At 37.8% G+C, this 24255-nt stretch overlaps 1 protein-coding gene across 1 annotated transcript in view; it reads left to right on the forward strand.

Moving 5' to 3' along the window:
- Window positions 1–3851: 3851 nt before the first annotated feature.
- jag1b (jagged canonical Notch ligand 1b) overlaps window positions 3852–24255 on the forward strand; it is a 34539-nt gene continuing 14135 nt past the window's right edge. The window contains exons 1-9 of the mRNA XM_051917443.1: window positions 3852–4186; window positions 4462–4764; window positions 13003–13060; window positions 16606–16857; window positions 17985–18045; window positions 20689–20819; window positions 20904–21023; window positions 23869–23982; window positions 24072–24185. Coding sequence (XP_051773403.1) covers window positions 4115–4186; window positions 4462–4764; window positions 13003–13060; window positions 16606–16857; window positions 17985–18045; window positions 20689–20819; window positions 20904–21023; window positions 23869–23982; window positions 24072–24185 — 1225 coding nt within the window. The 5' untranslated portion in view covers window positions 3852–4114. The remainder of the gene's footprint in view (window positions 4187–4461; window positions 4765–13002; window positions 13061–16605; window positions 16858–17984; window positions 18046–20688; window positions 20820–20903; window positions 21024–23868; window positions 23983–24071; window positions 24186–24255) is intronic.

Genomic DNA, 24255 nt, shown 5'->3' on the forward strand with positions numbered 1-24255 from the left:
AATTAATGTGCTTCAGATAACATAATATTTTGAGTTTCTGTTGATTAAAACCAATCGCCTTCATTGTATTAACTCAAATTTTTAATTTACATGAACTCAAAATTAAGGCAACCAGGTAACTTACTTTTTTTAAGTTAAACCAACAGTTCTTTTCTACAGTGTACATATGTGGATGAATATAAAATCAAGTAGACTGACCACCATTCAAAATGTCATTTTGCAGCTTTTTTTGAAAAAAACAAAAACAAAGCAACTCTCTGTCCAGTCGCATGTTGACTCTGCAGAACAATATTATTTTTGGATCAACATTAGTATGTCATTATTTCTGAGAGATGTTTTATTTCTGTAAAATCATCTGCCAGCATTGTTCTTTTTCTCCATTGTCCAGCTGTGTGCACTTTGAAGATGCGCAGCATTGATCTTTCATAAATCCTTTGTGTATTTCAAATCCTTATACAAACTTTGTTTATGAAGAAGAAAAAGAAAAATAATGTTAAACATACTGATCATCATTATTGTTTGAGGATATTTATAAAATTCATAATACATAATATATGGCCCAATGGCAAACTGACAAAAAAAAAATCTGATTCAAATGAATAAATCAGAGTCAGAGATTGTCAAGATGCAAGACGCTGCAGTGAAAGCACATGGGCTTTCTTATTAAAGACATAATCTGTTCCACCACATTCTTGTCAGGCTGGACTCACGTCTGCTGCATTGGTGAACTGTAATATGAGAGGTGGCAACAAGCTTAAGTAATTGGATTTGTATATAGTACTGAGTGTCAGACAATAGATAGTCATCTCTGCAACAGCCATCTGACCCTTTGTTCCTGGTTTCAGGCGTGATTTAGAGGCCCATAACTGCCTGGTTTGATCCCAGTCAAGGATGAAAAAGGGGGCGAGCAGGCAGAGTGGGACCGGAAAAGTCTAGTTCAATCTGATGACCCGTACACATCTCGGGTCTCCAGTCGAATTTGGGCTCCCCAAAGGTTTGCGGCTCACTTGTGTGGTCATTACTCAAATCGCATTAGCCCTGGGGCAGCTTTACAAACACAGGTTCTAGCCTGTGGATATGCTGATATGAAAAAAGTAATAAAAAACACAGAAACATCTCATTTATTTATATAATTGTTATATTTATATCATATATACATGATATGTTTATACAAAAATAAACATATGTATACAATTGTCAGCAAAAATCACAACAATTTTCTTGATATTACGAAAGGAAATCTTCAAATTACATTCTCAGAGTAGATTTTAAACTTCAGATCTACAGCTTTAACAACTTTTGATGTTACAATAGCAGAGTGAACATGATATACTCTATATTCGATGACTAATCTTACTAATCTATAGTTGCTTTTAAACCAGCACCATCCTAAAGTAGCAGGTCAGGACTCTCTAACAAAGGCAGTGGTTTAAATCCCACAAACCTGTCTGATTTTCAAAAGAAGGGCTTTGGCATCCCAGGTGAAATGTGAATGCGGATATCAAAATTGGTGAAACCCTTTGAGGGGAAAGCGCTCAAGTTTTGAGGTCTAAATAGTCTAATTAACCCTTATTACACAGAGTGGCTATTTGAATGCAGTGAGTAACCCGAGACCTCTCTTGGGGGTCAGAATCTTTTAAAGGCACAGTGGCCGGTACAAAAGGTCCAGCGCACCTTTAATCTTGAACCTCACCGACAGGAAATATCAGCCTGGCATCTTGCCCTCAACTTGCTATGGATCTCCTTTATGTGGCCACACACATTAGTGATCGCTGTGATTCTACTGTCATTACAAAAATATAGGTGAAGAGGCTCAATGGTGTTAAAAAAAATCTTTCCAAATCTTTCGTCTATAGTTTATTTTAAAGTGTATTGTAGGCCTATATTATATGTAAAAAATTATTTTTCAAATCCCAACTCAATGTGGGTAGACAACTGTAACCACACTGTAAAAAAACAAATTGTTGATTTAACTTAAAAAAATTAAGTTGCCTTAAATTTTGAGTTCATTGAAATTAAAAATTTGAGTTAATACAATGAAGGTGACTGGTTTAATCAACAGAAACTCAAAATATTATGTTATCTAAACCACATTAATTATTGAAGTTGATTTGACAAAAGAAAAAATGTAGTGTTAACAAATCATGAAAATAATTTTATGAAGGTAAATTATTGAAAAGTGTAAACAAGACCTTATGCACCAAAAAACAAGAGTGCAGCCATCTTTAGTGGATTTACTTTTTGTAGAGTTAATGAAAGTTATCATGGGCATTGTAATGTTTGAAGCGGATGTCATAACAAATATCAGTAGACCGGGAACATTTTAAAATGAGCGGTTCATTCATAAATCCATAAGATCTTACCTTCATGCTGTGGAAAAACAAATCGGAAGACAGAACCAATTGAGCGAAAACGGGCGGAGCTACATAAGGTCTATATATGGCTCATTCAAAGCAGCAGCCAATAGTGTAAGTTTAGGGCGTGGCTATCTGTTTGATGACCAATGGCAGACAAGCAGAGTGTCTGCACTACTAGCAACACTAAATTTTATAAACATCACATTTAAGTGAGGGTTCACCAGTGAGGGCTTTTAAAGATTAATGTGTTAACAATATATATATATATATATATATATATATATATATTTTTTTTTTTTAATGCTTGTATTTCCTTTAATTTTGTTTTCTTTCTGTGGCATTGCTTCTCTACTCATATCCAACACAGAGAGAAACCCTCACTTGTCTTTCAACATCAAGATTAATAGACTCCCAGCACTGTGACTAAAAAGCAATTTGACTGACATTTAGAAATGCACTTTTCCTACTAGGGTTGCTTATCAGTAGATTTCATACCACAATCCTGCCTGTTTCACATACTACAGCGGTTGTAAAATGATGTGGCGAAATAACCCACTAGTTACTGATTACCCAGTCTCATGCTGTGACTGTTTGCACTAAGGTCTGTGGTATGACCTGTAGCATGACCTGTAATGTTAGAGAAATATCTAGAAGAGTGGAAGATATCTGGCAGATACTCACGCCTAGATTTGCTTTATATAACCTGTCTGCAATATTCTGTATTCAAATAGCTTTACAGATTTGCCCCATGTCCACAAGAGGGCAGCAAGAGCTATGGGGGCAATTACCTCAAGATTACTGTATGTGGATCTATGCACATCCCTCAGGGATGTCTAGCTCACAGAGGCTTAAAAAAAAATACATGGCCATTGAAAGAGTCTTTTAAAACATTATGAAATGAATGACCCTTTTTGTGTCAATATTACTACATTGATAAACTATGACTTTCAGAGTTTCTAAATGTGCATTCCATCATTCTGAAAAAAGTAGGCATATCTGTGACCTCTGTCAGCAAGTCATCTTTTTTTTAGATGCTGATGCATTTATTGTTATTGCTAGATCAAAGATACTGATGCACAGAGATTAGATAGATAGATAGATAGATAGATAGAGGTTAGTTAAATACATAGGCTATAAAGAATATGTATTGCCTAGTTAAATATACAACTTTTATCTTCTTTTATAATATATTTTGTTTTTATAACATTTTACAGTACAATTGTATGCAATTTAATATATTGTTTACCATATGTGGTAAGGTAACATACAGTTAACTAATTACTGTAGTATTTTGCATTCCTTTCCATTTTAAATTACTAACTTTTTGCAGTGTAAGAACATGCGGTTAGCCCTCTGTAAGTCTCGCAGATAAACCCTTCATCTTGTGGGGCTGGGGGACACGGGCGGGGCTTTCCTAAAAGCCACACCCTTTTACTTTTGAATATTAAAATTACGCATGCGTTTGCCACCCCCATTAACTGAACTTGGTGTATTGAATGCGCAGTCAGTCAGTCGCGGACAAACGCTCTCATGGCTTCTGTGTAATGTATACCCGCCGCTGAGAGAGAGAAGCAGAATAAGAAAGATAAGAATTTCAGATACGCTTGGATAATAGGAGGCAATTTCCTACACATTGGAAAATAGTCTTCTGAAAGAAATAAAGTTGTTCTCCACCCGTGCATGTTAAATCGGGGAGTACATTAGAGCCGTGAGGCGGCTAGAACTTCTGAGTCTCAACGCAACACCAGCAAGAAGGCATGATTGTGCGACGGAGTTCAGTATTTTCTGCTTTTTACCTTCATGCCTTTTTGTTATGCTTGCCGACGAAGGTGAGTCTGTAAATAGGCTAATTAAAATGCTTTTTCTACCTTTGCGTAATGTATATAAATATATCCCAAACTTATATATTTAGAAAATAGCAAATATATTGATAAAAAAAAACCTTGTTTGGAGCCGCAGCACAAAAGTTCTGTATTTTTCAATCTGACACTGATAGATTGTCAGACACTTTGCAAACAGTTTAGCAGTTTTATAGCCTAAAACGAGACAAATTTGAACTTACTGTGCTTATATACATGAATTTAAAGTTTGTTCTGCTCAACAGGTGTCTGACGCATCGGGGCACTTCGAGCTGGAAATCGTATCGATGCAGAATGCGAACGGCGAGCTGCAGAACGGCTCGTGCTGCGACGGCGCGAGGAACCCGGCGGATCGCAAATGCACGCGGGACGAATGTGATACATATTTTAAAGTTTGTCTGAAGGAATATCAATCGCGAGTTTCCGCGGCTGGGGCTTGCAGTTTCGGAACTGGATCTACGCCCGTTCTCGGTGGGAATAAATTTTCGACCAAGGGAACGAGGAGTGAAAAGTCAAGGATTGTTTTACCCTTCAGTTTTGCGTGGCCGGTGAGTAGACGTCTCTCCTTTTTTTCATGGCGATTTCTTGTTTTAGAGCATATTTAATGAGGTCATAGCGTGTTCTGATGACGCAACGTTGATTATACATCATAGCAATATTTCAATCCACGTGTGCGGTTTGCCCTGGAGTTTATAGGTGCTCGTTTTAGTCGTGTCCATGTGCACTACACAACAACAACAACAACAGCCCTCTAAAATCGAGAACCTAAGTTTAATCACTGCATTACATTCTCAAGGTGGTGCCAAAGTTCATTACACTTGAATCGATTTACTGATAAAGAAAGTCGAGTTGAATGTTAAAATAAAATTGAAATGTCAAATGAATGAAAACAAATATGTTTTAAAACATACATAAATGTATGATCAAGTCTATAACAAACATATAAATGTTTTGATTAGCACTTCATGCCTGTTTACAGTGGCCTGCAGTAAATTCACTCCTCATGATGATGATCATCATCAGTGGTTCCTAAATGTTGTTTCTGGCAGTCAGCTAACTTGGTAAATAAATACGTCAAATAAACAGTTATCTTGCACCTACTCAACCTCTTAATTTGTGTCACTGCATTAGAATGCAAATAAAAGAAGATTTGTTTGGTGTGAAGCACATGAGCTGAAGAGATTTACCAATGTTTGTCTTGCAGCTCTAAAGAATTTATGAGTTGACCATGATCTCTTGAAATGGTAGTCATCTGTTTAAGGGGCTTTTATAACCCGTGTTATCAAGCTAGTCTAAACTGCAGGTGATTTGCAGTAAACCTGTGTGTTATGATATGCACCAGTGTAAAGGAATCCCTACTATAGTATGTAGGGTCACATTTAGGCCATATCAGCTAAATAAATTGTGGGACTGTGGACCCCTGGGGGTCCCTGATGGTACTCCAGAGGGGTCAAAGGAGAATGTAAGGTAGATCAAATCTAGAGAATTTAATTTTTTGTAATGATCTGTTAACCATTATACAATGTAGTGATGTTAATGTTCTTAATAATCTGAGAAAATCTAGCTATTTTCATACTGAGGGTCACAGGGTTGGCTGAGAGTCTGGTTGGGGATCGTAAAGGTTGAAAACCTTGGTGTAGTGTAACGTTAAACTGTTTATTTTGGTAACAATACCTTAGTTGGAGCTATTTTAGTGGTATTTTATCTACCTGATATAGTTTTCCAGGATTCCCTACTCAGAAATAACTTGCTGAGATGTTCACAAGGTTCCCACGGTCCTGGAAAACATGAAAATGTCAGGGAATATGATTTTGAGGCCTGCAAAAGTTATGCAAATGAATCAAATCTTAAAAAGTCATGGAATAGTTGTGAAAATACATTGTTCAGAAAGTGTGGGAACCTTGTGTTCATGTTAATTTCTCAGGAGCTCTTGACTGTGGGGACGTTGAACTGTCCTTTCGCACGTTCTTTTGGCGTGTGCGCTCGTGCACCTGCTCGCTTGATGATGTCATTGTGGATACATTCTCAGCGGGGTCAAAATGATAAAAAAAAATCAAAGGACAAACTGTCGGCCTGACAAAGCAAACGTGTCCCTGATTGAACTGTTCCCCAGTGAGCTGCCCACCTGTCCAGTATGTGAACTAGACAGCCAGTGGGCATGTGTTGATCATATAACACATTATCTATTTTTGTGATGTTCGCTTCCAAAGCATACAGAAAGTGGTTTCTTTTAATCATCCAAATTATGATTAAACCTACAATTACATTATAGCACACTTCAGTCAGTCACTAATTATTTTTTCGGTTGGCAGCTGGGGAGAGTTGAAGTTTAGGCTTTGTGTCAGTCACGGATGATTGGAGACTAGGTATGGCACCTTTTAACTTTGCAACCCTTGGTAATTACTCTCAGCAAGTTCCCAGACACAACAGCCAAATCTCGTCGCCAAAATGTAAATGTTTCATTTACAGGAATACCACCCATTTATTTTGCACCTTTTACTGCATTTGATTGCCCTGTGTTGCTTTTAGTTTTAGAGAGGGGTATAGAGAGTAAAAGAGAGCGAGGGTTTTAGGCATGGCCCACCCAGACAGAGCCAGCTTCAGTGAACATGAAACAGGGGGTGACAATAGCTGGGCCAAACTGGCTACAGGGAGGATTACTGTGCATAATGGAGCCAGTCCAGGAATAATGCCGGTCCAGGGCAAGCAACAGGAAGCTGCGCTCGACTCAGCAGTGATGAGATCGGCTCCTAGACAAACCCGCCCCAGCCCTGACCTTACTTCTCATACTGGCCGTTTCAGCAAATTACAGCGCTGCTCTCTGGCCCCGTGGCCCTGAATGCACCTGGGGCCTGTCTGCTCAGCATGAGCCAAAAAGCCGGTTCACCAACAAATTGGATAATTCCTTTTTTCCTGTCCCATCTTCCATTCTTTTTAATGGTCTGTGAACCCGTTCCCTTTCCCAAAAGCCAAACTAGCATTTATGTGTGTACTTAATGCATGTCCTTTTCAAAGTAAATACAAAAGCAATCCAAACCAGATTTTAAAGTTTTCTTTTGCTTTTCTGAGTGAATTCTCTCCATTTCTCTTATGCCATTGCACTGTGAAAGATGATTTTAACTAAAACAAAGATTATTGGTGTATGTTTTACAAGAAAATACTGTTTTAGTCTTTCTACTTTACATTTAATTCAATGCATTACTTGCAGATTCTTTGTGAAATTTACTAGCAGCTTCTGAGTGAAAGTTGTTTCTACATCATTTTTGTGTGTGTGTGTGTGTGTGGGAAAGACAGCAGGCTTAGGTTCAATAAAAATGCAGGTGAAGCGTCCGAAAGCCTGAGGGAAAGAGCTACGGGCAGCTAAGGGGATAATGACATGTTTGCTTTATACGGTCCCCTCTGATGTGGCACTTAAGCGCACATTACTCAAGCCATAGAGCTGGGAAATGCATCGTTTGTCTTTTTTCTCACCCTTGTTAAGGTCTTGATTGAATGAGGTATTGTTAGGCCATTGTAAAGTAGTGTAGTACTGTGCTTCTAATGTTCTGTTTAGCTAACTTTTCTCAATCACCTCACACATGACTTACTCTGTTCAGACTCATGATGTTACCAGGAAACATTTTGTTTTATTGAGATGCCTAGTCTTGAATACTCACCTTTTGACTGGATATCTGACAGCTGATGTGCTGTTTGATCCGATTCTCTTCTCAGTCCCTGCCTGTGATCACCTTCGTGAGTGACAGGAGATTAGATGGCTGCCAGTAGCGCTTGTGTGCGCACAGGTGACTGACAGACCTGTTATCAAGGAAGCCTGTCTCATTTTCCACGCCAGAGAGAGCAGTGAAAGATTCTTAAAAGCTTTCCCTGCGAGCCCCCCTTATCTCTGGCCACCAGTCCTGATAAGAATCTCACAGAAAAAAAAAAAAAAAAAAAAAACTTCCTTCTGTGATTGCAGCTTCTGAAAGGCAAAAAGAGGGTGTCTACCTTCTTGGTCATAATCTAGTTGTCCGAGCTGCTAATGTAAACCCTGTTGACTTTGATTGATTGGAATCTGGCGGAGTATATCCGGAGCCATTGTTGAGACCATTTGTCATTCTCCATGTCAGCCTCTCCTTATTAGCAATCACACTTTTACCAGCGGAGACATCACTCGATAGATTCCCACAGCAAGTGATAAAAGCAAAAAATGCACAATACTAGGAGCCGCAGCCATTTGTGGAAGCCAAAAACCTCACATATTAGAGCTCAGTGGGTTTGGGAGCAAGTGTAGATCTTTATCAGATGTAGGCACTGAGCGATAAGACAAATGCAATGTAAAGTTTGGGAGACTGGTGCCGGGGATAGTTAGAGTTCAATGATGACACTGAGGTCATGGGAAAAATGAACCTGAAGGCAGCAGGCTTTTATAGCTGATAACCAGATTGTGAGTTATGGAGTGAGATCTATCATGGCCCCTTTCGCTACTTTTGACCCCAAAACAGCAGTTTTTCATTCATTTAGCCTTTATTTCATAATTACTCCCATTTTGTCTCTTATTTTTCCACTCCTTTAAAGCGTCAGATGGAATTAAACTTGCGTAACTCACAAAACTTTACCGCACACGTTCCTGTAGCTGTAGTGCATGGTGCTATCAACACCATCATTTTATTATCAAAACTGCATGCCTTCAATGCAAAGTCTCTTTGGATGAAAGCGTTTGTCAAATGCAGAAATGTAAAACTACATATAGACAGGTAAAACAATCGCTTACTAAGTCCAAAACTTTTTTTAGTCACAGTGATGTTGCCCTTGATCTGATGGGAGGTTGTGCTAGCTCATGTCCGGACATGTCCGTAATATAACGGCAGCGGGCACTTGAAAGGGCAGAGCAGTTGAAATTAATGAGCTGTGCGCTTGGTATACATAAACTGGCAAGATTTGACAATTCAATGGGTGCTGTGAATCAACAGCATGTTTGTGTTCACAATGCGTTCAAGTATGGAGAAGGAGAGGAAGGACAAGGTATATCTCAACACAGCTTGCATCAAATAAACTGATATTTGCACATAAACATGACAACTGTAAAAGATTTATTGCTGTGTGATGAATGAGAAGTTGGTTAGTATGTTTGAGAGTTATTTTTGGTGTTTTTAATGGTGGTGCTTTAATTAATGTGCTGTGCTTTAGCTCTTGAACATTTTGCACAGTAAAATCTTAGAGAAGTTGTATCTTTTAATTCATGGACTTGAAGCACCACTGCTTATATTGTTGCTATTTGCGGATGGATGTCTATTGCATTTTGACTTTTTTTTTTAATAGTTTAAGCATCTTAGCCATGTGCATTTTTTGGGAAATGTGTTAAAAATTAGTTTTAAAAAAACTTCACTTTTTAAAAAATACATCTTGTCTAAATGTATCTAATCTAGTGGTTCTCAACTGGGGACGTCGGTAAACTTTTGGTGGGGTCCCAATAAGTCTTAAAATTATTTAAATTTAGTTATCTTAAAGGGATAGTTCACCCAAAAATGAAAATTCTGTCATCATTTACTCACCCTCAAGTTATTCTAAACCTGTATGAGTTTCTTTGATCGGTTGAGCACAAAAGAAGATATTTTGAAGAATGTTGGTAACCAAACCCTTGCTGGTACCCAATGACTTCCATAGTATAAAAAAAATAAATAAATAACTTGACCGTGAGTAGCCTAAATGATGACAAAATTTTCATTTTTGGGTGAACTATCCCTTTAACATTCTTAATTTAGCTTAGATAGGATGGCTTGGTTGTAAACCACTAGTCTAATCAGAAGCTTTTGGGAATGCACAATATATCGGCACTAGGGATGCATTGCACAATACTGAATTTTTGCCCAAATCCTATATGCCGATATGCTTTTGCCAATAGCTGATGCCTATACCAATATAGGCTACATTTCTTTTTTAAAAATACTAAAATTCTTTTAGAGCTCCTTGGATTCAAGTTATTTTCATCATCACAAATCGCTAGCACTCCTTGCACACATATGAGTTATTGCAGGCGCACAATCAACACATCATCTAATCGGCGAGGCATACTCAGATAATTTCTTCATATCGTGCCGATGATTACATTTTAAGCCTTTATTGGTTGATTCAGATGACTTTCTGATAATATTGTACATCCCTAATCAGCACCATAATGGTTGTCTGCCAATGTTAGTGATTTTTTTTTTTCTACATCAGTTGCTACTAGATATTCAATTGTTAGTTTTACTTTTTTAGTTTTACATTTAGATGACTAAATTAATTTCTAGCATTTGAAATTATTGATTTAAGCTCTTAGTGTTTCATTTTTAAAATAGTATAGAATTTGAATATTGGTCATTTATCAGTTATTGGCTACAACTTTGATAGCTATTGGCACATCTCAAGTACCACTTGACATTTTCCACTTAAGGGGCTGCTTTGTTTTGGCGAGGTGGTTATCTTGATATTCTTCAGGTCATCGAGATCAGAATGACTCAAACTAATTTTAGCTCTTTGTACAGTGAGAGGTGCTGCGCTTTAGTTTGTTTGAATGGCCTGGCGTGAGGAACTCTGGGTCCGTCGTTGCTGCAGATGGACAGTGAGAACCTTGGTGATGTTGGAAATTCCGTAGTGCCTCGTCAAGAGTACGAGAGTGTGAATCTGACAAGTAGGTGCTGAAAAAGAGACGCTTCAATTCTGGCACAGGCACGTTCGCACACACGCTCGTTTTCTCTCATATACTTCTGTTTTTTTCCGTTCAACTTCTAACACTGAAACCTAGATATGGACGCACATTTTATTCTCTCAGGCGGGAGTAATCTCTCTCTCTATTTCTCTCTCTCTCCGTGACTCTTGTTACCTGATACCGGTGAGAGCCATGATGACCTTAAGTCAGACAAAGCGTTTCAGAAGTGCTGAAATGTAGCCAAGCCCTCCAGAGATCTCGGCCTGCATTGGAGTCATGCTAAAAGCAGCGCACCCCCCGCAACTCCCTCAGATCCTCACTCCGCATTCCTCTCCGTGGGGAAAAAGAGGAACAAAACACAGCACACAAAAGACCTGAAAGAGAGAAGTGAAAGGGGATTTTTGTGGGTTTTTCAAAGAAGAAAAAAAAGTCCACTTTCAACCTGCTATTTTCTTCTCCTTCTTGTAACTCTTTCTGTCATATGTGAGACTGATCACATGGTCTCTGCAGTTGGCAGAAAAGGTACATCATCATGACATTGTTGATTGGCTGATGGCATCACAAGAACATGCACAGTTCCAAACTGTTCACTAGCAGCTATTATGAGTTCATTTAACAGTTACCTCTAGCAAAAATAGCATAATATTTTATATATATATATATATATATATATATATATATATATATATATTTTTTTTTTTTTTTAATAATGTATTTCTGTATAGCTGTCAATGGAGACATTTTTTTAGCCCCCTAATGGTGTAGTTATGACATCTACCAGTAGGGGGTCACTGGGTAGTGATAGCCAGCTAAACCTTGACCTCTTGGGAAAACCATGGTATTCTTGGAGTACCATGTAAATAATGTGGTACGTGAATATGATAGTCATTCAGCATCATGGTATATATTAAAGAACAATGTGTCCATCCAATTCCATCACTGTGTTTCTCAACCATTATATATTCAGAATAGTATAAATGTTTCCTTCCAGTTTGTCAGTCTGCAAATTAAATGGATGCTTTGCATAATAAAGCTAGTACTCAGATAGCAGGGCTTATTTGAATGTTGGACCTAATGTCCTTACAATGACCGCTGAACTGATGCCACGTAACTGTCAGTGAGGCTAACATAACCCAGTGATTCTACTCAACTAGATCCTCACACATAATAAACACATATGTCTGAGGTCTGTCATTTCTGGAAATTTCATTATTATCTGGGAAAAAGAAATTCAGAATGAAGAGAAACAGCCTGATACTGCAGTGAACAATGAAAAGCCTAAATATGTTTGAATTGTTGTTTTTTTTATTATTGCTTGGTTTTAATTTGTAGTTCGAATTACAAAATTAGTTAATTTAAATAATGTTATGAAGTGTCACTGTACTATGAAAGTTATGGCATGTTACAAAAATGTCAAAACGATCAACATTCACATCCGCGAAAACGACTAAAAACGCTGTATTATGCATGCCAGGCCAGTAGTTGGCAATGTCACTTTGTAAAGAAACACTATGCGCCAATAGACTGAACATGTAATACACATGTGCATGACGTCGGCGTTTTCACAAATTTGCGTTTTTGTAGTTTACATGGAGACGATAACGGTTTTCAAAAACTTGCACTTTGAAACAAAAGTGCAAAAGTTTGCATTTTCAGGCCCCTTAAAACGCCATTGTAGTGAAAATGAATGGCCAAAACGCATAAACATTATTTTTTATTTTTTTTGATAATGGTGTTGTGTAAATTGGAAATGATATTTATGACTGACAGGCAGAGAGTTCCTTGGTTCTTTTGATTAGTTGAACAATAGTCTCCCACAGTCAGATTACCAAAACAAGGATGCTTGTTGGTCTGCTAATCATTGTTTGAATTGTAAAGATGGTGATACTGTATCTGACCAAAGTTTCAGGAAAGCACTGCCAGATAAGGTGAAGGTTGTGTTATTCTTCTGATCTTTCACGGCACATTTCTCAGCATGTCCCCATGGTCATATTTTGTCATTGGTGTTTATTGGTTACGAGTCAAGGTCCCTGACTAAAGCTCTGTTGATGTAAAATGATCTTTGATGTTTCTTTGTTTTGGTTTCATTGCTGACTGCATGTGTGTTTTTCTCTTCCAGAGGTCCTACACGTTGATAGTAGAGGCCTTGGACTTCAATAATGAGACCGCCAGTGAAAGTGAGTAGCAGGATTTTTATTCTCACTATCTGTTGCTCTTTTTGTTTTTGTTTGCTTTTTGGTTGATTTATATTGTGTTGAATCCTTTGTGTTTGATTCTCTTTAATGTTTTGTTTGTTTCTCTCTTTAATTTTTCGTTTGCTGCTTTGTCTGTTTTCTTCTGTCTGATTCATTTGTTTCTATTTTTGTTTTGTTTCTTTTTTCTCTTCTGTTTAAACATTGGGAAATGTAACAAAATTAAGTTTGTTTTTGTACCATTTCCGCTCATAGGTCACTAGTCTTTAAACCAAATGTGCTGACAGGTGTGTATGACAGGACAGGGAAGAGAAGGAGAGGAAGACTGTTTGTGTGTGTGTGTGTGTGTGTGTGTGTGTGTGTCTGTGAGAAACATTGTTGAGGGGGCCTCATGCTTATGAAAATGTTTCCGAATACCTGATGACTAATGGCAGGTGTTGGCAGTCAAGGTCTCACGGCCTCTCTGTCACGGTGCATAGCTCAAGCGCAAGGTTATGTTTGCTATAACCTTTCTTTTCTTACACCTCAACAGGGCTTAACACTCCAGAAACAATCCCATTTAGACACTAAACTAAGTCATTTGAATAGCTCTTCTGGGTTGTGTTACCATTACCTTTGATATAGCGACTTTCAGTTATGTCCAGATATGCAAAGTTCAAAGTTGTTGTTGCAGAAAAGCTTAAAGGGATAGTTCACCCAAAAATGAAAATTCTGTCATCATTTACTCACCCTCAAACCTGTATAAATTTCCTTGTTCTGCTGAACACAAAGGAAGATATTTGGAAGAATGATAGTAACCAAACTGATCCCGCCCCCCCATTGACTACCATAGTATTTATTTCTCCTACTATGGTAGTCAATGGCATTATTGACATTCTTCGAATTATCTTATTTTGTGTTCAGCAGAACAAAAAAAATGTATACAGGTTTGGAACTACTTGAGGGTGAGTAAATGATGACAAAATTTTCTTTTTTGGGTGAACTATCACTTTAAATGTTGAAGTTGTGCTCTTGTCTTATATTCTACAGTATGTATCAGGTTATAGACTGCATATGCTAATGGTTTCTCTGAGGCTGGAACCTGTAATTTTTGTATTTTCAAATACTTCTTAACATGTGCCCTGCTACATTTTAGAGGTATTTATTTCTGTTTATTGGACTTTAAATCTTTGAATGAAATATTAGAATCTGGAAATCCCCAAATCTGCTGCCAATTCAGCCTCGCCTACATTTGAGATTTTTCTGTGTTTTGAGAAGATATTGTAACAACTTTAGTTTTATAAATATTGTAAAATAACATTTTGTCCATCAAAGGCAGATTTAGTCCAAAGCTCAAACAATAGAACATGGCGCTAGCAACACCAAAGTCATGAATTTGAGGTACAGTATACAGTATACCTTCTTGTAAGTTGCAAATGTGTCTTACGCTTCACCAAGGCTGCATTTATTTGATCAAAAATACAGTAAAAACAGTAATATTGTAAAATGTTACTACAAATTAAAAATAAGTTTTCATTTTTTAATATATTTTAAAATGGAATTTTCAGCATCGCTACTTCAGTGTCACATGATCCTTGAGAAATCATTCTAATATGCTGACTTGGTGCTTAAGAAACATGCTGATTTGGAAACATTTTTCATTATTATCAATGTTGAATACAGTTTGTGAATATAAACTGTGATACATTTTTTCAGAAATCTTTGAATAGGATTCATGTGATTAGTCAAAAGTTCAAAAAGAACATGTAATAAAATCTTTTCTTTGCATTATGTCTTTACTGTCACTTTTGATTAATTTAATTCTGAATAAAAGTGTCTTTAAAAAAAAACCCGGTCCCACTTTATATTAGGTGTCTTTAACTACTATATACTAACATTACTAACATCTCTTACCCCTTAACCCACCCTTAAACCTATCCATACCACCAAACGTGTCCCTAACCTCACCCGTATCCACTTCAGTAGGTGCAAAAGTGTTTTGCAATACAGTATTTTTAGATGTAAGTACATAGTAGTTAAGGCCAACTAATATAAAGTGGGACCAAAAACCCTACTGGACCCAAAAACTTTTAAACAGTAAAACATTACTGTCCTCAGTAGAATACAGTAAGAAAAGAAACATTTGTTTTTCATTTTTGCTAGCAACTTTCTTAGTCGTTGTCCTGAGAGTGCAGAGGATTTTTTTCTGTCAGTTTAATGTGACTTCCTCACCCCACAGTGAAGTGGATCAGGCTGCAGGTAGTAAAGACGTGACACTTGGCTCTGACCGCAGGGCTCAGGGTGCAAGTGAAATGCCACAACGACTCTCTGCATTCCAAAGTCATATGAACTATAGGCCCACCTGGCCTCCATAATATCATCTCTTTTGACTTATTCTGCCTCTTTTGGGAATGATAGCAAAATCTACCCATGTTGCAAACGTTTGCTTTCTTGGTCTGAGAGGTGAAAGATAAGTGTTTATGTGAAAGGGAGGAACAGACATTTCACAGTCCCCTGTCCTAGTCAGATTCAGGAGTGAAATGGTGAAAGACATGAGCTGTCAGTTTACAGGTAGAAACAGCACAGCTGGGAATTGTTCTGAAATTTCACATCACTGTAACCATATAGATTAGTTATTTTTGCTAGTTGGGAGTATAAGAATTTAAGGATAAAATCTGTGGGTGGGTGTGTCTTTGATTGTGCTCAGAAAGTTTGAAGGGAATACAGCTCAGTTTATTTAGTTTACTAGTATTTACATTAATGGTTTCCAGTAAGTGTCTCCAAGATGCTAAATTTAATGTTACTGTTCTAATCCAGGGGATTTCAAACTTGATGCCAAGGATGATCCCCAATGGACTGTCTTCCAAAAATATAAAAGCTGCTAAGAGGCAGTTCACACAGAACACATTTTTGCATTCCACTGCATTGCTTTTCGATTGTTTCGCAGCGTCTTTTTTTCATTCCACTGCCCTGAATCTTGCGTTTTTAAATGCAAAAATGAATTCTGAGTGAATGGCTCCTTACATTAAAAAGTAGTAAATGTGATGATATAAAAACATTTTGTTTAAAAATTGAATAATTGGAATTACATTGCCATTGTACTAAATCCAAAATAAATAAATAAATAAAAAAGTTCAAAACAACTCAAAATGATTAATAATTTAACATTTATTTCTACAGTATAGTCCGACTTTTTTTCTCTCTGAAATTTTGCATGGGCCCTCTTGTGGTCCAGTTTGATCCAATCCACCCATTCACATGGAATCTGAATGTACTAGAGTGAACATGACAGAGAGAGAGAGAGAGAGAGAGAGAGAGTGTGTGTTTATTCACTGATGTCATGAGTGCTGTCTGCCAGTGGGTTTACTTATTATTTGCACAATGTAATTAATAGTGAATGTGGCTTTTCCTTCTGCTATAAGACATGAGGGGTCATTTAAGGCCAGCAATATCTATGAGCAACCAGATATCAAGATATTAAAGTTTCCTGGTAATAGTGTGTAGTGTTGTTTTGTCAAGCCCTTTCTGATTGTCGCACACTGACTGTTCAGGTGGAAAGCTCATCGAGAAAGCGTCCCACTCTGGCATGATCAACCCAAATCGACAATGGCAAAAGCTGAGCCATAACGGCCCTGTCGCCCAGTTTGAGTACCAGATCCGGGTAACCTGCGATGAACACTACTACGGCTTTGGATGCAACAAGTTCTGCCGGCCACGTGACGAGTTCTTTGGACATTACACCTGTGACCAGAATGGCAACAAGACCTGCCTGGAAGGCTGGACAGGTCCTGAATGCAACACGGGTGAGCGAGTAGACTGTTACTGCTATGTTCTAATTGACATTTGACAAAACAAATGGCATTGAATATTCTGTTTCATATACACATGGTTCCTACGGTCATAAAAAACCTGGAAAAATTGGGGAATTTTAAAGTTGTGATTTTTAGACCTGGAAAAGCCATGGACATTTCTATAGTGAATATACACTAAATATATTTTAAAAAGTTTGTGGTTGTAAGATTTTTTTAATGTTTTTAATGTAAACAATACAGTAAAAACAGTAATAATGTGAAATTTTTATTACAATTTAAAATAAGTGTTTCCTGTTTTAATATATTTTAAAATGTAATTTATGTCTGTGACGGCAGAGCTGAATTTTCAGCATCATTACTCCAGTCTTCAGTGTCACATGATACTTCAGAAATCATTCTAATATGCTGATTTGTTGCTCAAGAAACATTTTTTTTTATTATTATCAGTGTTTAAGGATTCTCTTATGAATAGAAAGTTCAAAAGAACAGGCTTTTTTATATATATAAATATATGACAAACAATGTAACAGTCTTTCAATATAATTCGTCCTTGATTAATAAAAGTATGAATTTCTTTAAAAAAAAATCTTACTGACCCCAAACTTTTGTACATTTTCCAATTATGCTAACTCTAAAATATTATTGTATTATATTATATAACATATCATTTTATATATATTAAAATAAATATCAGCTATAAATTATTCCCAAGCCTAATTTCTACGCTAATTTTTTTATCCTACTAAATCATGAAGTCATTGATTTGAGCATTCCTAAATACATCTGATATTTAAATAAAATTTGTAAATTGCGTTTCGTGTTGCTTATTCTGATTTCTATGATAATTTTGCGATTTAAATGCTTTTAGACAGTTGCCATTTTAAGAGGCTGATGGGTGAGGGTAGTTTGGAACAAGCTGTGAATGGAGCGCACAGAACCCAAAGGCTGACGACAGGCCTCAAATTAGAGTAGGATTCAGTGAGCTGATCTGGGGTTTGAAAGATTCCCACCCCATACATTCCCAGAACGTTTTCATGGGTGAACAGGGGACATTGAGGCCCACGGTGGGATTTTACACAGCCTAAACTTACTCTTGTTCCATTTTCTTTTTTTCCCAGCTATCTGCAGACAAGGTTGCAGCACCGAACATGGATCCTGTAAGCAACCAGGTGGCTGCAAGTGAGTTATTTGCAAATGTATTCTTCATTCCTATAACACATTATGGCCTTTCCTCCAGGAAAGTAAGTTTTACACTGTCAATGGGTTTATTTTGTTCTCAGCCTTGCTCTTTAACATTTTAGAGCAACAAGTCAAGCCTTGTTAAAGAGTGAAAAATGCAACAGTACAAGCTTTGACCGCAACTAGAGGCTCATGGTTAAATCTTGTTAGAATCCATGTGTCCCGTTTGACCTGTCAGGGTCTGATAGCTCAAGCTCTGTTTCTGGTGCACAGACAATGAAAGCACACAAACCTACAAGTATTCGAACATGGTTGGCGTTTAGCACTGAGATGCCAATAAGGCCATGTTGTGAAGACAACTGAAGCACAAAGCTATTTATAGCTATTTAATGTTTTGATTTGTCTGGCAAGATGTTGAGGCCTTATCTACAATCCATAATCTGCCAAGTCGAACCTTTAATTGGCTTTTAAAATGCACTGCTTGTTTTACTAATGATGTATGAATTTGGCCACAGGGGAAAAGAAAGCGATGCATATCTGTGTGTTCGTATACAGCTATAGCACTCGAGTGCATCATAAATACTTTTATTCTCTTTTGTAACACTGATGCACAAAATAAGCAACTTACTGGCTTGTTTAATATGTGATAAAATAACATGGTGGTTTTATTCTATTTTTTTGGTTTAACTATTGTGTTGTTTCCCTTGAGAACAAAATTAAGCTATTTTGCAGTTTTTCATCCTTCCATTGCTGCATTTGGAGTTCTTTGACTTTTTCTTGAGTTATGTTTTGCTTTTGTAATGCGTATGATTCCTACAATGTATAAAAAAATGCAGAAACGAGGCTGTCCAAAGTTAGTTGCGTCGTCATAAAGGAATGTCATGTGTAACTTATTTGTGTTGAGTAGGGCATTGAGTTAATGAAAATTGAATTTCTTTCACAACAAACTGATCTTCTATTAGTTGGAGCAAGTCGTGGCAAGTTTTGGATTGAGATTTTTCTGGTTTTTCATTGGCTCGCTCGTTATAGGTTTTTGTTTTTACTTGGATCTGTTCAACAGTCTGACGTCGGTGATGTTTTGTTATGAAGTTCTCGATTGTTTGACTAATTCTTATCATTGTACCATCTCTGAAAACATTCAAGATCATTGCTAGAGGTCTGCAGAATTCAATGTATACTAAAACCTCAGCTCTTTGTTACATTTGGCATGATTATATCCCATTACCTATTCATCTCTCACTGAAAGCTTGCCAGAACACACAACCATGCAATTGTGCAACTGTTGTAACAAGAGCTCTTACTGTGCTATATTGGAACCGTCAAGGCCTACAGGGTGAAAATGTTTCTCAGCCATGCGGATTTAACGTCATATTTCTGCTTTAATATCGTTCAAAAGCGCTTCTACGACCTTGCTGACCTGAAATGCAGTGTTTTGTGAACGTTTCTCATAGTGAAATCTTGCACGTTTAAGAATAGTTGTCTTTAATCACAGAGAGAGGTTTCCTCAACCACCGTGTTTATTTTTACAGCTGAACTGCCGCCTCAGGCTAATTGTTTTCTTTTTCCCCAGAGGGCAGTCTTGTTTTCCTGCGGCTGAGCACTCAAGTGACTTACTATCTCATCTGAGTCCTACTTTAAGGAACAGGTTATCGCTTGGGCTGTTTAATTACTGCCATTTTAAAGGGAAGTGTAGGGGAGAGCTATCTCTGAGCCGTTTTGGAGATGACTTTTAATTACAGGCTTAGAGATATTCTGCGGCCATAGCTCCGACTCTCTTTTTTTCATTCCCGGGGCAGAGAATGGCTACATGGGAACAGGAGTGAGAATGCAAAAGAACCCGCCATAAATACATTGGCCAATGGAGCAGTCTGCGAACACAATCCCCCACCCAGACGGTCCGAGCAGTTCTGGGGCCAAGCCGCTCCGCTTTTATTGAGACAGAGTGTCCTGCCACAAGCTAATGTTAGTCTCTCTAAAAGACCCAGTGGAGTTTTAAAGCTGCTGTTTGTTGTTTGCATGGCTTGGCATTAAATAATCAGACAAGAAGTTGTCGGCGGTTCCCTTTTTCCCAGTGGACTGGAGCGAACTTTTAAAACGCAATTTATGAAAGGGTAACCTTTCAGCATCGAATGCCCTGAAAAACAACAACTTTCTCAAAGTTTTGATAAGTACTTTGAGTAAATTATGGCAAATTATACTTCAGAAAATCAGTACATATTGTTTTTGTGTGGTGTTGCCTTAATAACAGAATGCACTTCTTTACCCCTGACGCCTTTTGAGAACATGAGAGAATTGGAAAAGCAAACTATTCCTAAAAAAGGTGTTGGTGAATATCATTTAAATTTTTCAGAGTAAACAAGAACATTTTCTGCTCTGTTTATCAAAATAACATGTCATTAAAGTAATATTGTACTGGTAGTCTTGTCGTGAAATTACTGAATTGTTATTCATTTTGTCCATGATAACTTATCTTACTCAAATGCATATTATCCACAACATAAACGTAAACTTACATTTTGCAAAGACAATGAAGTAAATGCACAGCAGGTATATGTATATTCTGGCATTTGGTGACCGTTGCGGTATATAGTGGTAATTTTGCATTTATAAAGCCTAACTTTAGGCTATATTTGTCTCTTTCAGGTGTTTGTATGGCTGGCAGGGTCTGTACTGTGATAAATGCATCCCTCACCCGGGCTGTGTACACGGGACCTGCAATGAACCCTGGCAGTGCCTCTGTGACACTAACTGGGGTGGACAACTCTGTGACAAAGGTAAGCACACTTTCATTTTATTTATTTTGACTCTGTTTTGCTTTCTAACATTCATTACTAATACTGAATGTTCTTACCTCTCAGATCTAAACTACTGTGGAACTCACCAGCCGTGTCTGAATGGAGGAACGTGCAGCAATACAGGGCCTGACAAGTACCATTGCTCTTGTGAAGATGGCTACTCTGGGGTCAACTGTGAACGAGGTGAGTAGTGGTTCAGTTTGCAGATTCTGGACAAGAACGTCCACTTAGATCTGTCCGACTGATATGAAAAGCGGTTGAAAAGTGTTTTTATGTGCACTTTAGGGATGGATTTATCTAAAATAGTTGATATTACAATAATAAACCAATTGGAAATGGCAATTCTTGCCATTCTTGTAAGTGAACAAACTGTTGGCAGTGCCATCTGAGGCTGATACTAATTGTTTTGTGCAGCAAAAATGTCAGTATTGTGCTTTCTGAAGCGTACGTTCCTTTTTCTTTGGCCCTGTCCCAAATGTCACACTTCATATGCACTTATGGTCTTGTGGACTTGCAATGGCCATAGGGTGTCCCTTTTGTCATTTTAGGTTTCAGAAGGGTGTTTGTGAGCACCCCCTTTGCGTTCTGTATGCGTCCTTGATGCACAGTTTTGCAGAGCTGCACTGAAGCGAGCTCCGCAGCAGACTTCTACCTAGCAGTCAAAGCAGCGTTACGCCATGAAAGTGCAGACTCGTAGAAAGACAGCAAGTGCTTAGGGTGACATTTGGAACAGGGCCTTTTTTATCATAGTTGTCATTCTCATTCCTCATGGTCTGTTTGAAGTTTGTAATGCTTGTAAAAAGCTCTAAATGAATTTTGATTTGAATTTAGAGTTGGTTCTGGTCATTAGGTTTAAGTTTCAGAGAAGGAGTTTCATCAAGAGTGTACTTACTGTAGTAAAGAGTATAACTAATTGTCTTTGTCATTCTTTTGGAACTGAATAACTAAAGCATAAAATTGTGATGTTTCGGTTTGTGCACATTTTAAATATAATCAGGGTTGGACTCATGCACAAGAATCACTTCATTCACTGTCAAAAATAGTTCTTTTAGGAGTACAGCTTGTGACTTGAGCAGTGCCCTTAAAGTTATGACTAAAAGATGCATACTACTACCTTAGAGTAGTAACATGAACCGACATATACCATTAAAGGGTTAGTTCACCCAAAAATGAAAATAATATCATTTATTACACACCCTCATGCCGTTCCACACCCGTAAGACCTTCGTTCATCTTCGGAATGCAAATTAAGATATTTTTGTTGAAATCCGATGGCTCAGTGAGTCAGTCAGTTCATGTGAGTACAGTGGTTCAATATTAATATTATAAAGCGACAAGAATGTTTTTGGTGCGCTAAAAAACAAAATAACTTTTATAGTGATGGCTGATTCAACACAAAAGATTCATAACGCTCCGAAGCTTAATGAAGCAGTGTTTTGAAATCGGCCATCACTATATAAGTTATTTTGTTTTTTTACCAAAAATATTCTCGTCGCTTTATAATATTAATATTGAACCACTGTACTCACATGAACTGATTTAAATATGTTTTTAGTACAATAATAGATCTTGAGAGAGGAAATGTCATTGCTGGCTATGCAGGCCTCACTGAGCCATCGGATTTCATCAAAAATATCTTAATTTGTGTTCCGAAGATGAACAAAGGTCTTACGGGTGTGGAACGGCATGAGGGTGAGTAATAAATGACATTATTTTCATTTTTGGGTGAGCTAACCCTTTAAGGTACTACTATGAACATTTTAGGGATAATTTAGGTAAAAAGTTGTCTCTTTGAGGATACTGCTCCAGTAACAAGCTGCTAAAGGTACAATTTTTTGTTTTTTGTGAGAGTGTGTTTATTGTAGCAGTACAAACCAGAAGATTTACCATCTTTCCCTGTTTATGACCCTGAAACATAATGATACTGTAGCTGCTTGAAACCTAATATAGCAGTTTAGAGATGTAGTCATTCAGCCTGAATTTGATTGTCTCCTTTAATAAATCTTTACAGTCATTATGTGCTGCTTTTCTGTGTTTCTGTTGGCACGAGTCCCTTTTATACACAGTGCCATTTTGCTATTGACACCAAGTCAAATCACTGCAGCAATGTCATTGTATTCTGGTATAACTATAGATGGGAAAGAGCGTAGGGAGCCTATGGGGGATCAGATGATGTCAGAGCTCGGGCCTTAACTGTCTACAGTGTCAGGAAGGGCGCCCAGGTCTGCTAATCCTCTGTTATGATATGTCCTGCCAGTGGATCTCGTCTGTTATGACAGTCAATGGCTGGATGGGTATAGTGATGAAATCTGCCAGATGGACCGTCATGGCTTTTTTCCCCTCCCCATCCTTCTCTCGGATTCATATGATCCCCATTCAAGCCTTTAGGGTGGTGATAACCTCCTGGGGCAATGTGAAGAAATCTTTCCTATACAAACCATTGGAGCAATCGTTCGGTCTTGAGCAGGGAGATAAAAGCTAAACTAACTGTTAAGTTAAAGGGGTCAGTCATGTGACTACAGTGTAAAGGTCAGATCAACATGCTCTGGTCACTGTAGAGGTGGACTTGACAACACATTAGACCTATAGTTCACTCAAAAATGAAATCTGTGTCTTCATTTTACATATCCTGGGCTCACCAAGGCTGCATTTATTTGATCAAAAATACAGTAAAAAAATATTCGGCTGACGAGTTTATTGATTGTAGCACAGTTTGTGATGAATACAGTGTAATCAGACTTTAGCCATGAAAATGTTAAAAGTATTTGAAATAAACAAATGTCAGGGCATGCTAAAACATCTCCAGGGCCTAGAAAACACCTTAGACCCAAGACGGTTAAGGCCAGTTCACACCAAGAATGATAAATATGACGATAACTATATTAGCGTCCACACCAGCAGACAATAGTTCTGTTTATTCTAAATGTGCACTGCAGTTTTGTCATCTGCTTCTTTAAATGCTTGAGCTCTTTAAATTTGGGTGAATTCTGATTGGCAAACGAGTGAGACTATTTGCTTGCATTTACAGCTGAACACGCCTGTCTGTCCAACCCATGTGCGAATGGAGGGACATGCAAGGAGACCAGTCAGGGTTACGAGTGTCAATGTGCAGTCGGCTGGAGCGGACCATCGTGCGAAATAAGTAAGGCGGCACACAAACATGCTTTTTACAGTAATTAAACAGAAGATGCCAAATAACACTTTATGTTTCTAACCTGCTCTGTTCTATAGACGTGGACGACTGTACGCCCAACCCATGCAAACATGGAGGCACCTGTCAGGATTTGGTCAATGGCTTTAAATGTACCTGCCCTTCTCACTGGACCGGCAAAATGTGTCTGATTGGTGAGAGATTACTTCATTATTTAACTATATTTTTACCCAAACATGTGCATGCTTTTAAGTTATTCATTAC

This window comes from Ctenopharyngodon idella, chromosome 13 (assembly GCF_019924925.1).
Source record: "Ctenopharyngodon idella isolate HZGC_01 chromosome 13, HZGC01, whole genome shotgun sequence".
In the NCBI taxonomy this organism is placed as follows: domain Eukaryota; kingdom Metazoa; phylum Chordata; class Actinopteri; order Cypriniformes; family Xenocyprididae; genus Ctenopharyngodon; species Ctenopharyngodon idella.